Genomic DNA, 19,281 nt, shown 5'->3' on the forward strand with positions numbered 1-19,281 from the left:
AACGAGCAGCGGAGAATGAGGTGCCGTTGAATTCAAGGAAAATTCTTAATGAGTTGCAACTGCCGCCTAAGAGCAGAGGCGGACTGGTCTGCACCCCTGGTCTCCCCGGGCCCCCGTAGCACATTCTGGCTCAAAAACCTTTGGCCCGGAAAGCAGGTGACAGTTAAGCAAGGCGAGAGGTGCCGCCCCCACCAGTGTCCAGCTCCCCACTGTCTGTCTTCCTTCCTGCGCCTGACTCCCAGCCTTTAGAGGCCACTGGGCCCGGTTCCAGGATGGGGTCCCTGCAGAACAGGAACACCTCTGTGGGGAAGTCCTCTATCCTTTTTTAAAGGAAATCAAGGGATTAACTCTATTTTTTTGCCACCAGAAAAGGGAGAGCAGTTGGGACTGGACGATGTCAATGGAAAGAGAAAACAAACAAGCCAGCAAATTTAGGACTCGGTTTAAAAGCTGCTCCCTGCTCTGGGAAGGTCTCCGCCTCTCGGCGCCCTCCTGAACCCAGAGAGCTGAGCTGCCCACAGTTCCGTGTGTGCACGCAGCTCTGCTCGCTGCGCCCCACAGACAACCTGCTTCTATTACACGTCGACTGTCCACAGACCAGATGCTTATGTTTCTCAGCACACTCTGTGGGCCCACCAAACTACAGTAATTAAGCTCCACTTACTAGCTCTCACCAAGTCCTGTGTACAACGCTAAGTGCTCTCAGTCCTCCCACCCCTCCCGTGAGCTATGTACCATTATTACTTCCGTTTCGCAGGCATGCTAGGTAACTTGCCAAAGTCACACGCCCAGAAGGGGCAGAGCCAGGGTTTCCAGCCTCACGAGCTGGCTCCAAAGCCTCCGTTATCCTGTCCCTGAATTTCTGCGAGCCACTGGATGACAGGAATATGTTTAGCAAATGCTACAGTACCTAACAATGTGAGGCTTCTTAGCACAACGGACGATGAGGCTTAACAGAAAGTGATTCATAAGTTCTCTGAGCCTGTTCCTTTAACAGATAAAACCCTTCCTTCCCCTTGAGGCGCTGTAGTTCTCTGGGTGAGTACCGAGTGCTGGGGGAACATGGGGCTCCACGCCACGCCCTGGGCTGGGGTGTCTGTTAGGGCCAGGGGGTGTCGGGGAGAGCTCATGGGTAGGTCAGTCTCACCTGGGCACACATATTCCTTCTTCTGCACGTCCGCCACGTTGAAGCCCCTCAGGTGTACAGGCGCCATGCAGAGTGTGAACTGGCCAATGGTCCGCCGCTGCCGCAGCCAATCTGAAAGCCAGGCCAAGTGGCAGTCGCAGTGCAGGTGGTTGGAGTGGAGGCGCCTGGGAGAGGAAGGGACAGAGGGAAGCCACGGTCACAGTGCGGAGAGGGGAGCCTGCCACTAGCTGAACAGAGTCTGCTAAACCTCTTCTCCCCATTCTCCGGCGTGATAATCCTCAGGAGCCCCCGGAAACATCTCCCTCTGCACCACTTGGTCACCACGGGGGGCCTCCACACTGACATAGCCAGGCCACAAAGGTCAGTCACCCTCACACGCAGGCCCCACCCAATGATGCCTCCAGGGCTCAGAGCGATTCACTCTCTTAACAGTAATTCTACACTTTTCTTTTCTGCTCAGGAAAGCCTCAACAAATGGGGGTGGGGGGAGCAGCATCACTACAGGGACACTCCTCATCCAAGTCAAACTTCAGTACTTGAGCCAGCACGAGTGTAGAGCGCTCCAAACAGCGTCTCGATCTCCATGCCCGGCTACAGTGGCCTTGGGGCGGAGACCTGAGGTGCGTTTACCCTTCCTTCTCTCCCTGAGTGTCCCTTTAATGAACCCCCTGTGTGTGTCCCGGTGAGCCCCAAAGCAGCACCACTGAGAGCGCCCAGCAGGCTGAGCAAGGCATGGAGAGAAGGTGTCTCTCCTTTCCAAAGTCGAGTCCACCTGGTATATCTGCTATTCTGCCTGGGTGAGGTATCTCTGGAAAGACTTCCTAACTAGTTCTAGGACTCTGGCTTCTTCCCTCTTGTAGCTGTGATTCCAGATCAATCCCATGCCCTGGAGGGAGTAAGATTCCACAGAGTGATCAGTAGGTTCCACTTCCAAGGGGAATCCTGTCCAGTAAAATGACTTGAGTTTCCTTTCCAGTAACCGGGGCACAAACTAAGGACCCCCAGGGGCTTCTAAAGAGTCTTCCCCGGGGGTTTCCAACCTGCATGTTCTCTATAACCCTAGGTCATTAGAAGTGGGCGTAGGAGAGTTTAAGTCACATGAGGTTTCTGCAAGCCAGATCCTTACTCAGTTTTCTGGTGCAGATTTCAAACACCCAGTCCTGGGGACACGCTAATCAGCCAGCAGCATCGGGGGACTTTCGAGCGCTCTGCGTCAAGCCGGTTAATACTGAGTGGCAGCCGAGAGCCGTGGCCCAGGCTACCCCCTGCCTGACACGGAGGGAGCTGAAGGGCTCTTGACCACACTCCAGTTAGCGTAAGCTGAACGTTGCTGAACGTCTCTCAGGAGCCGCTAACTTGTGCCAAGTGCCGGCCAGCCTCCCTGCCCAGCACGGACGCCACCTCTGTCAGGACAGCCCCGTGGGGGCCACCCTGACCCCATCACATCAGACTGACTAAATGAACACAATTCCCACGTAAGATGCCATTTTTTTTTTCTGCTGAAAAAAAATTTGAAAAGATTTTTATGATTTTGTCTTCAAATGATTCATTTTGATGTTATAAATTTCTTTTTGTGCTCCAGGGCCAATGTTTAAGGTCACACACATTTTAATAGAGTCCCAGGCCTGAGACACACTGCCTATAATGGGATTTAAGCAACTCTCCTCTTTGGGTTTCGAAGCTCAGAGGCCACCCCCACCCCATGTTGCTGAAGGTACTCGAGAGAGGCGCAGCAGGTGGGAAGGGGTTCGGGGTGGGGGTGCAAAATGCTAAGCTGGGAAAAGGACCCTGGGTCTGAGGGGGAAAGTCAGTCCTCTTTATTCAATAAAGATGACCCCTTTGCGCTGGAACAGAGGGGGGCCTGCGGGTATGCTTGCAGTGGGGTCCTCTTTGCCCAAGGCCATGAGGCGAAGAAGGAATTCCTGGGGACCAGCTGCTTGAGGGAAAGTGACCGGTCTCCTGAGGGACAGGGGGTTCCATGGCCAGACACACATGCTGGGTAGAAGGGCTGCCCAGGAAAATGGCAACAGTGAGCCCGAGGGGGGACAGGTGGGGCAGAGGCAGGCTTGTGGACCGCTCGGACCGAGGGGCTGGGGATCTTTTGGGTATCCGCAGGAAGCGCCTTTGAATGAGTTTGGCTTCCGCTGGGAGAGGTGGTGAGGAGTAGGAGCTGAGGAAATGGGAGGCGGGGGTTCGCTCCACAGCAACGAGGGTGGACCCAGGAGCAGGGCCATGCGAGCAAATTCCTGCCAGGTCCAATCAGGGGTGAGCGATCAATGGGAGCACAGGGGGGAGGTTCAGGTGAGTCAGGTCCTTCCTGAGCGGATTTGTTTCTGAGATAATCAAAATGTCAGAGGTTCCCCTTTTGGAAGATTCTATTAGGCTGGTTCTTCCTCCCTTCTCCACAGCCAGCCCCAAGCCGCCTCTCCCCTTAACCTTGCCACAGGTGCTCCCCGACCCTCTGTCTTGGTAGGAATTTCTCCTCTTCCAAGTGGGACCCTGGAACAGAGGTGGCCAAGAATGACCTGAAGGCCCTTGTCAAAGCCTGGGGCAGTTGACAGACTCGGATTCCCCCGTTGGAATTTCATGCCCCAGAAATGCTGGGCAAGATGAGCTGTCAGAGTCGTTCAAGCTGCCTTTCCTATCACGTTCGGGAGATCAAACTGAGTAAAATCATCCCAACTACAAATATTAGAAGAAAAACAGTCATGTTCATCATAAGATGTGAGCTGTATGCTGCCAAGAGTATTTCTCATTCTCCTGAGCATGAAGGGAAATGACTTTAATTACTGACAGTAATTTTGGTGAGTCCGGACGGCAGTGACTGGGGGTGGGTGGTCTCCAGGGGCCCTTTGACCCCACATGGAAAGCTCTGGTCTCACCTTCCTCAGCTCACCTGCAACCTGCTCTTCATTTTTTTTTTTTTTTCTGCTAAACAGGATGCACTCAGGCTCTGATGTCACATTGTCCGAATGTAACTTTGGCTCTGTGCTTTACGACCGTTACTTTGGGTGGTGATGTAATGCTGGGCCTCATCATCCGTAAGTGGGGATATAAATGAGGATGCCCCCCTCCCATGGTGGCTGTGAGGGTTGAAATGATTCATGTAAGTGCTTAGCACAAGGCCTGGCGCACGGCAAACCACCGAAGCCATGTTCAATGTTACTCTGATGGGGAGGAGACTTGCTTCAGACTTCTCTCCCCACCCACTGTCCAAGGCTGTCCTCTCCGATTCTGACGCCAAGGCACCAAGGCCACCAGGCGGTTGCTGTGTGCTGTCCTGCACTTTTTTGCTGACAGAAACGCCACACCCCAAGTGGGCAAAACCACCTTTACAGAAAATAAGGTGAAGGAATACGAATGCCAATTTGTAAAAGGTGCCTTTTAGCCACAGACGCGAAATTAAATTTCCAGAAAATCCTTTTAGAGAGAGCCAGTGTTCATTTCCTATAAAATGTGGCTTTCTGAATTCAATATAAAAGCTTTCCTTTAGAAATCCCATTTATGACTTCCTCCCTTCTCCTCTGCTCCCCACTTCTCCAGCACCAGGCGCCCCCCTTTAATTACAGCGAAGGGGGATTAGTCAGCTCAAGTCCCCGGGGAGCTCTGCACAGAGCCATCTCTGAAATTAAACTAAAGAGAAAACGGCACAAGGCAGGGAGCAAAGAGAACAGCCGAGGTTGATTGATTGATTCGAACTCATCAGATGAGTGGCCAGGACCACGCGAAGAATGGCAACAGAAACAAGGAGAATAAACCTTCGCACTCTCTTTGTCCACCCCACCCCCATACATCCAAACAAAGCACCAAAGGGCTAGGCCTAGCCACGCCCCCTCCTGTGGACCTAGCCCAGCTCCTAAACTCAAAATAAGAAGAGGAGAAGTAGAGGTCACAGAGGCATGGCCTTCTCCAGCCTGTTCAAGGTTTGCTGGCTACTTTGACCAGGTCTTTGAAGACCCAAAGGTTTCTCCCTAAAACTCCATCACCGCCCCATCCCAATTCAAAAGTAGGGGAGAGATGGTTTTTCTTAGCTTAATTATGTTATCATATCAGGGATCAAAGGAAGAACTGGGGAACAACAGTGGAATCGGGACCCAGATTATTTTTCTTCTTCCTCCTAATAACCAGTAGTTTCTGTGTGCACACCACGACCAGACACGCTGTAACGCATTTCCTTCTCCCAACACCCGGGAGGCACGCACAGAGGGATGAGGACACCTGAGCAGAGTAGGCGGGACACCTGGCCTTTAAACTCAGGCCTGCCCGACTCCCTCTCTGGGTCCTTCCGAGGGCGTTCCCTCCTGTGTCCTTATAAATCGTTCCGTGGGCCTTGGCTTCATTCTCATCTGAGATAAGGTCCTGTTCTCACCAAGGCAGGGGCTCTTAAACCTCAGGAGCCCCGAGATCTCCTGAAGGGCTGGCCCCACCCCAGACAGTCTGATTCAGGGGTGGGGCTTGAAGTTTTGCTTTTCTGACAAGTTCTAGGCACTGTGCTAACACTACTAGCCCAGGGGCGCTACTTTGGGAAGCGCTGCTCTCAGGATTCTCATCTCTGTGGAGTCCATGTTGCATAGGGGCCACGGAGAAGCTGGTTGCCTAGTACTGTCAGTCCCGATTTCTGGCTAAATAGTGATGATGACGATGATAAAACATTGTCATCATTTGCTGTCTACTCCATGCCGACACTTGACGTGTCTAGTCTCCTCTGAAGCCCCCACCCCCATTTACAAGGAGGAAGAAGAGGCCCCAGAACCAGTACAGGGCACAGGANCCCACCCCAGACAGTCTGATTCAGGGGTGGGGCTTGAAGTTTTGCTTTTCTGACAAGTTCTAGGCACTGTGCTAACACTACTAGCCCAGGGGCGCTACTTTGGGAAGCGCTGCTCTCAGGATTCTCATCTCTGTGGAGTCCATGTTGCATAGGGGCCATGGAGAAGCTGGTTGCCTAGTACTGTCAGTCCCGATTTCTGGCTAAATAGTGATGATGACGATGATAAAACATTGTCATCATTTGCTGTCTACTCCTTGCTGACACTTGACATGTCTAGTCTCATCTGAACCCCGCATCCCCATTTATAAGGAGGAAGAAGAGGCCCCAGAACCAGCACAGGAGAGATGAAGCAGGAATTGGCCCTGAGTGTATTTGGATGAAAGCTCGAGGGGCCGGCTCTCCCCTACAGTGCTGATGCGAACACCCCCGAGGCTCCGCCCACAGGAAGAGCATGAGTATGAACCTCCTTGGAATGTGGTGGAGGAACTTACAGAAACGTTTCTGCCGAGTAGAGGGGAACTCCCAGGGAATAAGGGCACTAAACAGCTCTGGGTATGGAGTGCTATGGAGAGTTTACTTCCTGAGCACACACACCGGAAGGCTTGCGCCCACCCAAGCACGGGCGATAAAGAACCAAGTTACTGCGTTCCACTCCCAGAATATCATCCAGGAGCAGGGGAGTGTGGTGGGTGGGGGCAGGGAGGAGGGGCTAAGACCTCTTCTCCCCCACGGGTCACCGAGGGGAAAACTACGGTAATCACCGGCAATATGAAAGAACCACCAGGGGTCACGAGACATGAGCCAAGGGAAGGGTGAGTCGTTAGGACCCGGTTCTACACGCTGTGCGAAAACTTACACTAACAGACTTCCACCAAGATGGAAAACATGAGGAAGATCCCCAAGATGAAGAGCAATGAGTCTGTCTGCCGCAGAAGGCTGGGTCAGAACCGTGGATGGCACCTGCACCCTGCCCTCGCTCACCAATACCCACTTAGTCAGCAGCAGAAGGAAGTAGCTTTGGGACAGAAGGACCACCCGGCCAGTCAGAGCTCCGTGGGCTTCACACGCAGCTTGGACTCCGGGCTGCGGGGGGGGATGGGCAGCAGGCCGGGGAGGAGGCAAGGACCTTTACTCACAGAGTTCGAATCTTCGGCATGTGGTTGAAGCTGGTGACCAGGATGCGGCTGATGTTGTTGTTGTTGAGGGTGCTGTGGAGACAGAGGGACAAGGGAAATGGTCAGCAGAAGAGTGGCCTGAGGGGCACCAAAATGCTCATGGAAGTCGGGGAGGGAAGGATGTGACTGCCAAAGGGACCACGGATCACCAGTCATGGGGCAGTGGGCGGAGCAGCCGGAGCCAAGTGGATGGGTCTCCCGGAAGTTAGGGAATCCTTCATTCCCTTTTTCAAGTGGGTCCTCCCTCCCCTCTGCTGTCAGCTCCATACTTACTGACCCGCCTGGAGCAACATCACTTCCTGAAACCCTACTATGTGCCGAGGGCTTCACTACAATAGCTCTAATTCTCACACCTACAACGCTGGTCACGTATTACTGTCCGAATTTTAGAAAGAAGGAAACAGATACACATCATCTCGCTCAGTCATACACAGCCCTACCAGGCAGGCATTACCCTCGTGCTATAGACGAGGAGGCTGAGCTACAGAGAAGCAAGGTGGCTTTCCCAGGCACCCAGAGTTGCCACGCTCCGGAGTAGGGATTTGAAATCGGCGTTATCCTGCCCCAAACTCCTTGCGCTGCCCCAGGTACACCCTGCCTCAATAGGATGCCATGAGGGTAGGTTATTCTGGCTCTTGGGGAGCCTGTGAGCACAGGGGTGAAGTCTCCCCTTCCTTGTGCATCTCCACGACCAGGGGGTGGGAGCTCCTACAGCAGGACACGAGCACTGACTAGCTTCTTCGCTACAGAAGGAAATCGGGCTGCAGGCACGTGCCGCCCTGGACCTGCTCTTCTACGGGAGCCTATTCCAGAAGCCCAGTGGAAGCCGTCTGCAGAGATGGAAATGGGACGGAGGCAGGGCAGTCTTTGCTCGTCCGTTAAGCAGATGTTTTTGCCTTTGGCTCTTAATGAACAGATTATCTTCCTCTTAAAGTGCCCTCTAACGTTTTCTATTTTGTGCATTTTGACAGCCCCATGAGGCGATCCCTACACAGTTCAAGTTAAATCTCATATAGCCCAGTTGTGTGGTCTTGGGCTAACTGTCAGCATCTCTCATCCACAGGTTCTTCACTGGCGGGTGGAGGAAGGCAATGGCACCACCTCACAGGCGGGCAAAAGGCTTAGCGTGCAGTCTGTTGTCGGTAAACCGAGGCTCCCACTTTCCTGACAGTGCTGGAGAGAGCCTGGTCCTGTCCTTCCCACCCAACCCCAACCCCCATGGAAACAGAAACAGAGCTTTGTCCAGTACACAGGGGCCCCTGTACCCGCCGCCCCCCAGGGCCCCGGCCCAGACCCAGTTTCTAGTTCACAGTGGGATTCCAGTGATCGCACCCCCTCGCATCAGGCTATTCCTCAACAGCCCCTGTCCTACTTGGCATTAGTTTGGCCAAGAGGCCCAGAGGGAAATCTGCTTACACAGAACCTAATGCACTTTCTCCCTTCCTGCCCACATTTATGAAGCAGCTACCACACATGTCTGGCATTATTTTAGACGTATCCCGTGGCAGAAAGGAGCGAACAGACCAAATTTACACTGCCTGCTTCTGCCTACGCCGCACCTTTACTGACGCACCAGTGCAGGTACTTTGCATTTTATGAGGCTGAACCTACCGAGCTGTTTTGTTTTATGTGGCTTATCTTTTCTATGAGTGTATGAGTGTGTGCATGTGTGTCCGTGAATCCATCCTATCTCCACCCACTCAGGGAGCGTTCAGAACATCTCACCAGGCTGAGCTGAAGGATCCATCGCCCCCATCAGACCAGCCTCTCCTGCCTTAGCAGGACGCTTCCTGGGGGTGAGGATTATGCCCTCCACCCGCTTCTCCAACAGATTAGAAATGCCTTAAGTGACGCCTTCATTTCCCCTTCTATCCATCCCATAGTTCTAGGCTCCACCTGACCAGCCCCCAAGTCTAAGCATCCTCCTTATTGCTCACAGGGGAAAAGCAAGGTGGCTTTGCGGAAAACCAAGAAGTCTTTGCAGAAAAGCGGCTTCCTTCCAGCCAGGCTGGCTGTGGACCCAACACCAGGTCAAGTTCACAGCCAGCTTTAATTGAGCTGAACAGACAGAGCAGTTCTATGCGGGTCTTCGACTAACTGCATCCGGCAGCGATGACTTATTAAGCATTACTACACTGATATTTAAATGTGAGCCGTAATGAGGGCTATAAAACATTCACAGTAACGGCAATTATCCCAGGACCAGGATGACGACACACAGTACTCAGATGTCCGTGATCTGCTGCACGGGGCTGGCCAGCCCACGGGTGCCGGAGTGTTGGCGACCTCTTCGACGCTGACTACCATGGCAGCTGGGGGCTTTTGTTTCCCTAACACACACACATTGATTTGATTTCCAGCCTTGCCGGCCTGTGCAGAGAACACAGTGCCCTCTTTGGTGGCATCGACAGAGGTGCTGTGGCCATCACCCAACACAGTGGGCGGAGTGGGTGAGCGTGCACTGTGGAAGCGGAGACCTGGTTGGGGTTCTGGCTCCGCCACCTGTAGCCTGTGCAACCCTAAGTCCGTTTTCCTAATCTTACTGGGTTTCCTCCTTTACAACATGGAGACAGTAATAATAGCACAAATCTCCTACAGCTTCAGTGGCGATTAAATGGTAAGAAGCTAATAACTGCCAATATTAACTGAGAGCTTACTGCACGTCAGGCAGGCGCTGGGCCAAGGGTTCTGCTGGTACCACGTCCATGAATCACTCCACTGCCTTGTGAGGCAGGCAGACACTTAGCTGTCTCTCTATTTGCTGGAGGAAGCACATGGTGGTAGCAGGGTATGAGCCCGAACAAGCCTGACTCTGGGAAGAATGCCTCTCTCTGTTGTCTGTTGCTGCCGGAATAGATTACCGGTAACTCGGGTCTGAAAACGACACAAATTCATTCCTCATAGTCTGGAGGCCCGAGGTCTGAAATGGGTCCAAGGGACTGCGTTTTTTCCTGGGGGCATCAGGAAGAGAATTTGCTGCCTTGCCTTTTGCCGCCTGTAGGGGCCGCACACACTGTCTGGCGTGGCCCCTTCCCTGATCGCTCCTGCCGCTTACTTCTGTCGGCTCCGTGATCTCCTGTTTCTAACAAAGACCCTCGCGATGGATGACATAACTGGGTCATCCAGGGCCACCTCCCCTCTCCTGATACTCAGTCCCATCTGCCAAGTCCCTGTATCACAGTCATAGGCTCCTGGGATGAAGCATGGACATTTTGGGGGAGCACCCTCAGGCAACTGCCATGCCCTGGAACCAGTCATGGAAAGCACACTTGTTAGCATCCTGCCTGGCTCATAGGCAACGGTCAATAACCACCAACCCTCATTACTGTTGCTCACTCAGTCCTTTACAGTTTACAATGCACTTGCACGTTCATCTCGTGTGATCCTTGCAGCGGTCTGAAGCCGGAATTATGGTTCCCATTTTATAGACGAGCAACCTGAGGCTATGCGAGGTAAGAGGCTCACCCAGGGCAGCACACGGGCTCCTAGGGAATTCAGGCCCTGCTGTGCTTTCTTGACCTCGCAGTTCCCCCCGGCTTGCTCTCTGCCTCCTGTGCTTAGGGTGCGTTGGTTACTTTGGCACGATGTCCCGTCGTGGCCACTCAGGGACCCACGGCTGGAAACAACTGAACAAGCCTCCCGTTGCCTCTTGTTCCACACACGTCTTTAGAAGTTAAGCAACGGAAAAAGAAATGGCTTGGTCTGCCCATGGCCCGCCCCCACCCACCTGGGCGGCTGGTTCAGACTGCGCTGTGGTGGCCTCATCGCCCGCACCTTGTCTCCCGCCATGTCCTGGCAGGGCTCTGCTGGACTCCGGGGTCTAGTTTCATCCTCGCTGCTTGGCTCCTTTGGAAATATTCTGAGAAAACATGCTTTACCCCAAGTCACCCAGTTTAGAGGCCTTTCCCTAAGTAAATGCTTTCCATTCAGCCTTTTTTCAAGTTCAGAGTCACAGTAATTGCATACAAGTTCAGGACTGTCTTGGCTCCCCCTGTTGCACCGTCATGAGCTACCGAATGGGCGTCGGAACTAGCAGGAAGGCACTTCCCCACGACGGGATAGTCTTCCTACCTCCCTTTTTCTCTTACAAAGCCCCGCCTCCATTACAAACCCCGTGTTTATATAGCGACTAAGTTTGACCTGTCCACTGTCTCATGTCTCTTCTGCTTTGCCAGACTTGGAGAACACGTGCCTAATAATGAAAACGGACCGTTTTCCACATTAAAATGGTCTCTCTGGACAGGGCCGCTTCTTCCAAGGGAGCCCACCACTCTCAGCTGTGTGCACCGTGAGGAGGGCATCGGCCACACCCTCTTCAGGGGCACTAGGAGCTGAGGGAACTTACCATTGCGTCTGTAGGGCACAGGTTGAACCCTAATACCCCGAGGAAGTCTTTGTGCTTCCCCGTGTTCCTCAGGGAAATACTGGAGTCTTGTGGCAAGACTAGGCCCCCTGACCCTGCCCTGCCACCACCCTGGAACGATGAACGCGTGAGGGCCCGGTACACAGTTTGGTCTGTCCCGCAGTTAGAAAGCGGTCTCTCCCAAGCCAAATCTCATCCGGCCGTGGCCTGTTTTTGTAGTAAAGCTTTGCCCATTTGCTTGTGCACTGTCTACAGCGGCTTTCCTGTTACAATGGCTGAGTAGTTGTGACAGGGACCATATGGCCGGAAAGCCTAAAATATTTACTAACTGGCTTTCCAGCGACAATGCTTGCTGACCTCTGGCTGCTCTAGACCTGGGCAGAGCTCGTCCCGCCTTTGCCAGCGATGAGCTGCAAGGCACCAGGCAAGGCTGAAAAGGGCTCTGCAAGAAGAGGGGACTAGGTCAGAGTCGCTCCAACCTAAAACAAAGAAACGAACACCATTGGCAGGAGAGCCCATGCAGCATGTGGTTGAGCTGGGATTCCACGGCAGGCGGTCAAAGTCTGGCCTGCTCCCTTCTCACCCCACCTGGGAAGACAAGCCTCCCCATTCCCCAGACCAGCGATGCTGGGATGGAACCAGAGCATGCGGAAGGCCCGGCTTGGGGACAGGGCAGGGGACTCCACTTTGGGTTGGGCACAGAATGAACTTGGGCAGTTCTGTGGTTCTCAGAGTGTGTTCCCAGACCTGGAGCATCACCCAGGAGCTTGTCAGAGATGCATGTCCTGACCAGAAGCACTGGGGTGGGCCCTGCCTCCTGTGTTTCAATGGGCCTGTGGAGTAGTCCCACGGAATCTCAAGTGGAAAACCGCTGAACGAGGGAAAAGGCTAAGATCGGAGCCTTTACCTAATTATAGGGCGCAGCATGAGGGCCTGGACCGAAGGCCTCTTGTGTGGAGGGCAGTGCTTTCCCACCTAGAAAGAAGCCCCAGCTTCAGAATAGGACGCAGTCAGTCCTCAATGGAGGTAGCTGTCATCACCATGGAGAGCTCCGCCCCAGCCCCGCCCCTTCCTCTGCTGAGTGGTGAGGTGGGGCTCTCCCTTGCGTCCCTCAAGATAGCCATCTTTGCTCTGAGGACCTAAGTCCAGCTGCAGCCAGGCCACCCTGGCAACCTTAATAAGGCTGACATTTCCCTCTGTCTCCTCCGATTAGGCCTTCGCTTTATCACTCTGTGCTTTCCTGGCTCTGGGTGCAGTCTGCGTGCTGTGTGTCCATAACACTCCGTAATTGGCTCTAATGCAGCGATATTATCTGTGAGCATGTACCACGTAATTGCAGAGCCAGGCATCTGCAGGAAGTGCCACAGCAGCCTCCCAGTGTGCTGACCTTCCGGGGTGCTCTGGGAACCCCTCTTCGTCCCCTCCACTCAGGTGTGGATCCAGACTCCTTGGGCCTATCTAAAGGAGGGCGTCCCTATCTCCAGGCTGATTGACTACTTAAGTCTAGATAGAGAGGTCAGGTGTTCCCTCCTTAAGGTTCCCCAGGAAGGAGCCGCTCAGTGAGTCATCAGCAGCTATGGCAACAGGATGGCTTTTCAAAGTGATCCTGGAGGTGTCCTGACTCGTACTTGTAAGTGTGGGTGCCCCATGACCAGCTCGCTAAGCCCAGAAGGTATAAGTACTTGCAACAGTGCCTGTGTTGAATTCACAAGGGCGAATCTCGTTTAATTCTCCCAACCTCCCAGAGACACCACTGTCATTTTCACTTGGGATCCTAGAAAGACCCGTGAACTTGACCCGGTCACACAGCTAGAGAGTTGCAGAGCCAATCCGTCCAGTGTGATACGAGGACCTGTACTCTTAACGGTTTCACCAAACTGCCTCTTACAGGAGTGCCTTCGGACAGGTGGCAGCTGTCCGATTTCTATGCCTCCCAAGGCGGAGGCGAGGCAGATGGGCTAGTGGTAGGCCGCTGTCACTGACTTCAACGTGGCAAGGACCGTGGGGTCCACCCCTCTGCCACGGCTGCTCAAAGCAACAGCATTGAAGCAACCAGGTCCTCTTGTCAAGGGGCAAAGAGCACTCAGCACAGAGAAGGAGGGCGGTGGTGGCACAGAAGAGGGGGCAATGGTGTCTCAGAGCCCGCTAAGGTCAAGGGTTGGCTAACGAGTCTATGCGTTGCCCAAAGCCACCCGTACTGTTCACTTGGTTGATTGGGAGTTTCAGGAGCATCGAGAAGCACCGAGGACAGATCTCCTTAAACAAAGCTCATCTCCTGCCCATTTGGAGCAGACAGTGAGTCTCTGAGGACCGAGAGGCGAGAGGCAGAAGGAGCCACGGAGGGAGAGAGAGGAGAGCAGGGCGGGAAGCCACCTCTCCTATGGTACCTGCTCTCTCGGACTATCCTGGGTGCTGCGCATAACTCATTTCCTTGATCTCCCCTCGGACCGTTTAAATTAAAGCTCATAACCATCGTGTGGGCATATAATGAAAACAACCGATGCTGCACTGATTAGCCCATTACTCTCCACTGTTAGACAACATAATGATCTCACAAGGGGCCTTACTCACTGACGTATAGCAGTCGGCCTCTCATTTGACACCTCAAATTAGCAGCCAAAGCAATAACAGCTGGGGTTTTTGTCTCAATATTTGTACCCAACTCCAAAGTGATTTGGCACCGGGGTGAGCGTTATTTTTAAACAGAGCTCTCACCGCCAAGTAACATTTTAAACGGTCTCCAGGTGTCTTGTAAAATCGACAGAAATAAATAAAAACAATCAGCTGCCAATTTGGGTCTTTGATGATATGGATTCCTCAGCACACGGGCTTGTCTTCGGTCCTTCCTTCATTGTATGTTAATGTTGTGACAGACAGTAACTCATCGCGTGCTATCCGGCAGGGGTGCGGTATCAAAGGACAGCAAGAAGAGAGGCCTTCCAAATAAATGTAAGGAATGGAAGGTCCAAAGGGAAAGGACCCTTTTCCAATCTCGCCACCACTCCACAGAGGCTGGTAGTGTAACGGTTCGCGGCACTCCGTGCGTTCGGCCCCTGGATCCTGAAGAACGCCTCACTCAGGCGTTGGGAAGGTCGCAGATAATGCCTGAGGGTGACTCAGAATGATTCGGCGGCCTCCCCGTGACCAACGGAACTGTAAAATGTCCCTTACACGACGACACGGACGCAATGGCCTCAGTCTCCTAATGCGAGGTCTTCACCTAGGAACTGGGAGCCTGGACAACCAATCCTGTGGGCTACGTTATTTAGAAGCCGGGCAGCGGCGAGGGTGTGCAGATGTCTGCGGCGGGCTCAGGATGAAGGAACGACCTCCGTCGTCCATCACCGGACACTGAGTTTGTAGTTGGAGCGGGAGGACAGACCATTCCCACCTCCGCTGAGTCTGAGGTGTAGCCCAGTAACACGGGAAGCGTAGGGATACTCGGCGATGTGCATACTAAGAGCAGACAGAGCACACGCCTGTTCTGCGCCCCACGGCTAAGCCTCAGGTTTGGCACATAGGACGTCTCAGTGACTATATACTATGGAGTTTTCAAACTGGGAAGGGTCACACGTTTCCCATCTTTTGAGGAAAACGCATTTCCACTCTGAACAGCCTTCTGGGCTGACCCGGGAGGACGAACTCGGCTGCCCTCAGGAGCTCGGCTTGACATCTCAATGAATAAGTGGGCTGCCTGGGGCCGTGGTCAAAGCAACTCCACCCCCTGATCGCCCCTTCCAGTGTCCGGGGACAGTCGCTATGCTGGGACATGGGTGCAAGGCTGCTCGTTGTTCCCTTTTTCTAAAAGGAGAAAGCCAGACGTCTAGACATTTTATGGGAAGGCTCTGCCTTTTCAACGCAGGTGAACCTTAAGGAACGAAAGTCACAGAGGAAACAAAGCGGGGGGCAGAATCCAGCCCTCGGGAGCCAGTTTTTGGTCTCTGAACCAAACAGATTCATTTAATGATGTAAAGCAAATCTATGTACATTTGACACATACACATCACGCGATATACATGTACCAAGTACACGTTCAGCATGTACAGCCCAGTCTCAGTTCTTGAACGTCTTGGTTCTCTGCTAAGTTATTCACGGAAAAAATGTCTCTTTGACCGCCTGACAAAACTCCGGGGGTCAATTCTCTGCCCGACAACACTGTCATGCTGATACCTGTGTGACCCGTCACACGTTCCCTCAGGCGACAGAGGAGATTTGTTTTTGAATAAATCACCCTCAGATGGTTTTCTGGAACAGATGAAGTTTGAGGACCGAGGCCGCACTGGATGCCCACGATCAAAGAACTCCGACTGCATTACGGTGACACGCTGCACCTCCTGAGGGGCGGTCACTCGCCGAGACACCCACTATTCCAAAGGACTGTCTTTCAGTGGTTAGAAGTATTCAAGGCTCTCTTTCCCCACTAAGCGTTATTCAAGGATGAAGAGCCCTGAGGACATTTCTGTTTATGGGGTAAAACTGTGCTCCGCCCAGCAGGTGCCCTCCTGTCTGGCTTCTGCCTGCTACTTCTGCCTTCTCCCTTCTGCCCGCCATCAGTTACGGCGCTGAGCGCCCTGTCATTTCTCGGGTATCGTTAGGACCTGAGTCATGTCGGGCCCGTTAGCAGAAAACTACACAAGGTGCGTGTGGCACAGCCCTGGGCTGAGATGCCAGAGAGGTACCGCTCGGATATTTGTAAGGGAGGGACTCTCTCGGGAACCTGGCTGCCATTCACATCTTGGGCTATTGGGGCTTGAAGATGGGCAGGTGCCCCCAGTGTTTACTCACTGGGCTCTGGTCGCCACCAGTAGCCAGGGTCAGTGATGTGGAAGCCCATCTCTTCCAGATTGTTCTCTACTGGACAGCAACCTATGGGGATGCTGGATGGCCAGCCCCCAAGCAGTGGCCAAGTGACGGGAAGGCCCTAGGAAGGGAGGGTGTGGTCCTGTGCTGAATGTAAAATGTTGCCTTTGGCAAAGTACTGGAGATTAAGGGACATGGGAAGGCAGGACATAGAGGCAGGCTTCATTAATTTGTTTCCTTTCTGCTTATTTAGGAGGAAGGTAGATGGCCACTTAGAGCGCTGGAGAAAGCTTGTGGGCGAGTCTCCTCACCTTCCTGGGGGAGCTTCTTTCTTTTAAAAGGAAGTGCTGGGGCCAGTGGACCTCCATTTCCCCTCCCCTGTTCCGCTGGGCTGGCGCTGGTTCTCCCATGGCACTTCCGGAAGGGGGACAGTTTTCCAGACGCAGTGGGTCGGGGGTGGGGGTGGGGTGGGGCGGGGGTAGTGCCTGTGGACGCCCAGATCCGCATACAGACAGGACATCTGGCCACACTCAAACTTGTGAGCAGCCCGAATGGGGTGCCCACCCTCAGCTCCAAAGCAGCACTGTGCAAGAAGGCGGCCATTTACATTTAAATCAGTTGAAATGAAGTACGCTGGAAAATCCAGCAGAAGCCACATTTTAAGTGCTCCGGAGGCACACGCGGCGTGTGGCTGCAGTGGCAGGCGGCACAGACACACAGCACTGCCTTCCTCCAATCACCGCGGCACCTGCAGCCATAGCTTCTAGATGTTCACGGAAAGGTGAACGTACACACTTTCAAATGAAATCACCGAGATGCTAAACATTGGAACTAATTCCTTTTTTTCAAACACTGGAAGACTAAAACAAAACGAAACAAAATCAAATCCCACGTCTGCAGGTTTCATTCAACCTATGGGCCAATAGTTGGGGATCCTCTGAGTTATTCCTAAGTGGAAGGAGAACGGCCTCTCTAGGGCTTGTCTGCGCCTCCAGGTACGGCCTTGGAGGAGCAGAATCGCATTCCCTTCACTGCTGCCCAAGGAGCAAGATACCACTGAACGTGCTCAAACACCAGGCACCAAAGCGGGCAGCGGGGGGCGGAGAGAGGGCAGGGGCCAGTGCAGAAGCCCCACTCGGCTCTGACGGCATTTTCCCCCACTGGCTTCCTAATCTTGCCCCTGAGACAAAACCTTCTGGATTCTTTTTTTGAAGATGCAGACCTAGTTTTCCACTTCGTGTTACGTGGGACCAAGCAAACCAAAAGGCTGCTCCCTGGTCTAGTGTGTCAAGCCAGAATTTCAGCCCAGAAACCTGGCGGCCGGAGCCGCGGCCTCTGGGACGTCCATTTCCTGACCCCACCTCAGTGCCACTGGTAGGAGAGGTTAACAAGGGGAGCCCCACCCATTGGAGATCCTCTGTAGGCAACGAACAATCGAGCGGTCTCTGCCGTAGCCGCTTGGCCAAGGAACACACACAACACGTTTCGATTTTGAGATGAAAGTAGCTTTTCATTAACAGGACAAGGAACTCCAGTGGAAACCACTAGATCCCCCCCAACCCTAGTTACCCAAACTGTTAAAGTCATGCTTATTTACATGGGGGGAAAAAAGATCTTCATTAAGAAAAGTTCACTTTTCCCTCAAGCTGATATTCTGAAAACCAAGCTAAATGTTTTAAGAACGTGCCTGTGACCAAACTTCCAGTCCAGGGGACTATAAGGGGGGGGGGGAGTGCCAGTTTCTTTCCTAGTTTTCTGGGGGCAGGATGGGCATTCTTGGTGTTTTCTACAATGTTCAGTTTTCATCCTGATCGCCTGAGCAACTCACAATTTGCAGCACAGGACCCCCCAAAAATCATATTCTGAAGATGTTTTAAGACTTTCATGAAGCCTTGACAGACAGGTCTATTTCAAATCTCTGTCATGACTGAAGAGACGCTCCGGTTCCAGAGTCTGCTCAAAAGTAAACTGTTTGCATCTCCCAGAGAAACCCAGGTGAAACATTTTGTAAATAAATGAAAATGAGCCTCGTTTGTTTGGAAACACTGATTTTCACTGAGGTTCTAATTTTGTTCACTGTTAATAAGGAAAAGAAAATCACCATTTAGCTGGAGAAACAAAAAACCGACGGTAAAGCATATGAGAAATGTGCTGTTTCAGTAAAATACTTCATTGTTCAATATTTAAAATGACTCAGGGACAACTTTAACCTTGTTCTGTTCAGGGCCAAGCCACAGCAGAACATCTGGGGACTGGGGCAAAGTGAGCTTCAGTTAATTCATTTCCACTTGGTTTGGTTCCCTGCACTTAGATGACCTACTATACACCAGGCTGGTGTGAGGTTCTAGAAGTGGCTCTTGAGCTTCAATTGTCACGAGAGGCCTAGTTGGGTGTCTGTGACTTGCCAGAGACACCTAACTACCGCCAGGGGTTGATACCACAGTGTCTACATGACGATAAGGACATGAGCCCTAAGCCACCCAGTTTGGTGAGGCTGGATTGGAAGCCAGTCCGACAGGAAGACTCTGATGCCCCTCCAAGCTCAACCCTGGCCTCGGACCTCCAGGTCTGGGGTAGTTTCGTGGACTTGGAGGTGATGCTGATTAAGCCCAAGTCACAGATTTAGTTGAGTGCCCTCTGGGTCAACTTTTCAAAAAGAAAACCTATCAGTCCTGATTACCCTGGGCATTTATTACAGCCGGTAACCCCACAGATACACACAACTCTTTCTCCAGCATGTATTTTGAAATAAATTTTTAAATTTAAAATTTCTTTTTTGCACAGCAGTTAGGTGCGGGGGTTCGGGTGTCAGGCAGAGCTGGAGTTGACACAGGAAAAGCAGCCCCTTTGCGCTCGCCAGTGTCACTCTGGGCAAGTCACTCAGTGTCTCTGGGCTTCAGGCTCCTCATGGGTAGAATGAGATTCACAAGATCCACCCGGAAAGGCCCTGCTGGGGATTTATACAAAATGCTGCTTCCTAATTGCACAGTGCCTAGAAGACAGCACATGCAAGAAAGCGGAGGCT

General features: G+C 52.8%; 1 protein-coding gene across 2 annotated transcripts in view; it reads right to left on the bottom strand.

Moving 5' to 3' along the window:
* Window positions 1-19,281, bottom strand: part of SLIT3 (slit guidance ligand 3) — a 529,219-nt gene that overhangs the window by 108,556 nt on the left and 401,382 nt on the right. For both annotated transcript variants that reach the window (XM_037057739.1, XM_037057738.1), the window contains exons 7-8: window positions 7,055-7,126; window positions 1,148-1,311 (exon numbers count right to left, since the gene is read on the bottom strand). In XM_037057739.1, coding sequence (XP_036913634.1) covers window positions 1,148-1,311; window positions 7,055-7,126 — 236 coding nt within the window. The remainder of the gene's footprint in view (window positions 1-1,147; window positions 1,312-7,054; window positions 7,127-19,281) is intronic.

This window comes from Sturnira hondurensis, unplaced genomic scaffold, assembly GCF_014824575.4.
Source record: "Sturnira hondurensis isolate 20B ecotype Veracruz unplaced genomic scaffold, ASM1482457v3 Scaffold0009733, whole genome shotgun sequence".
Taxonomy (NCBI): Eukaryota; Metazoa; Chordata; class Mammalia; order Chiroptera; family Phyllostomidae; genus Sturnira; species Sturnira hondurensis.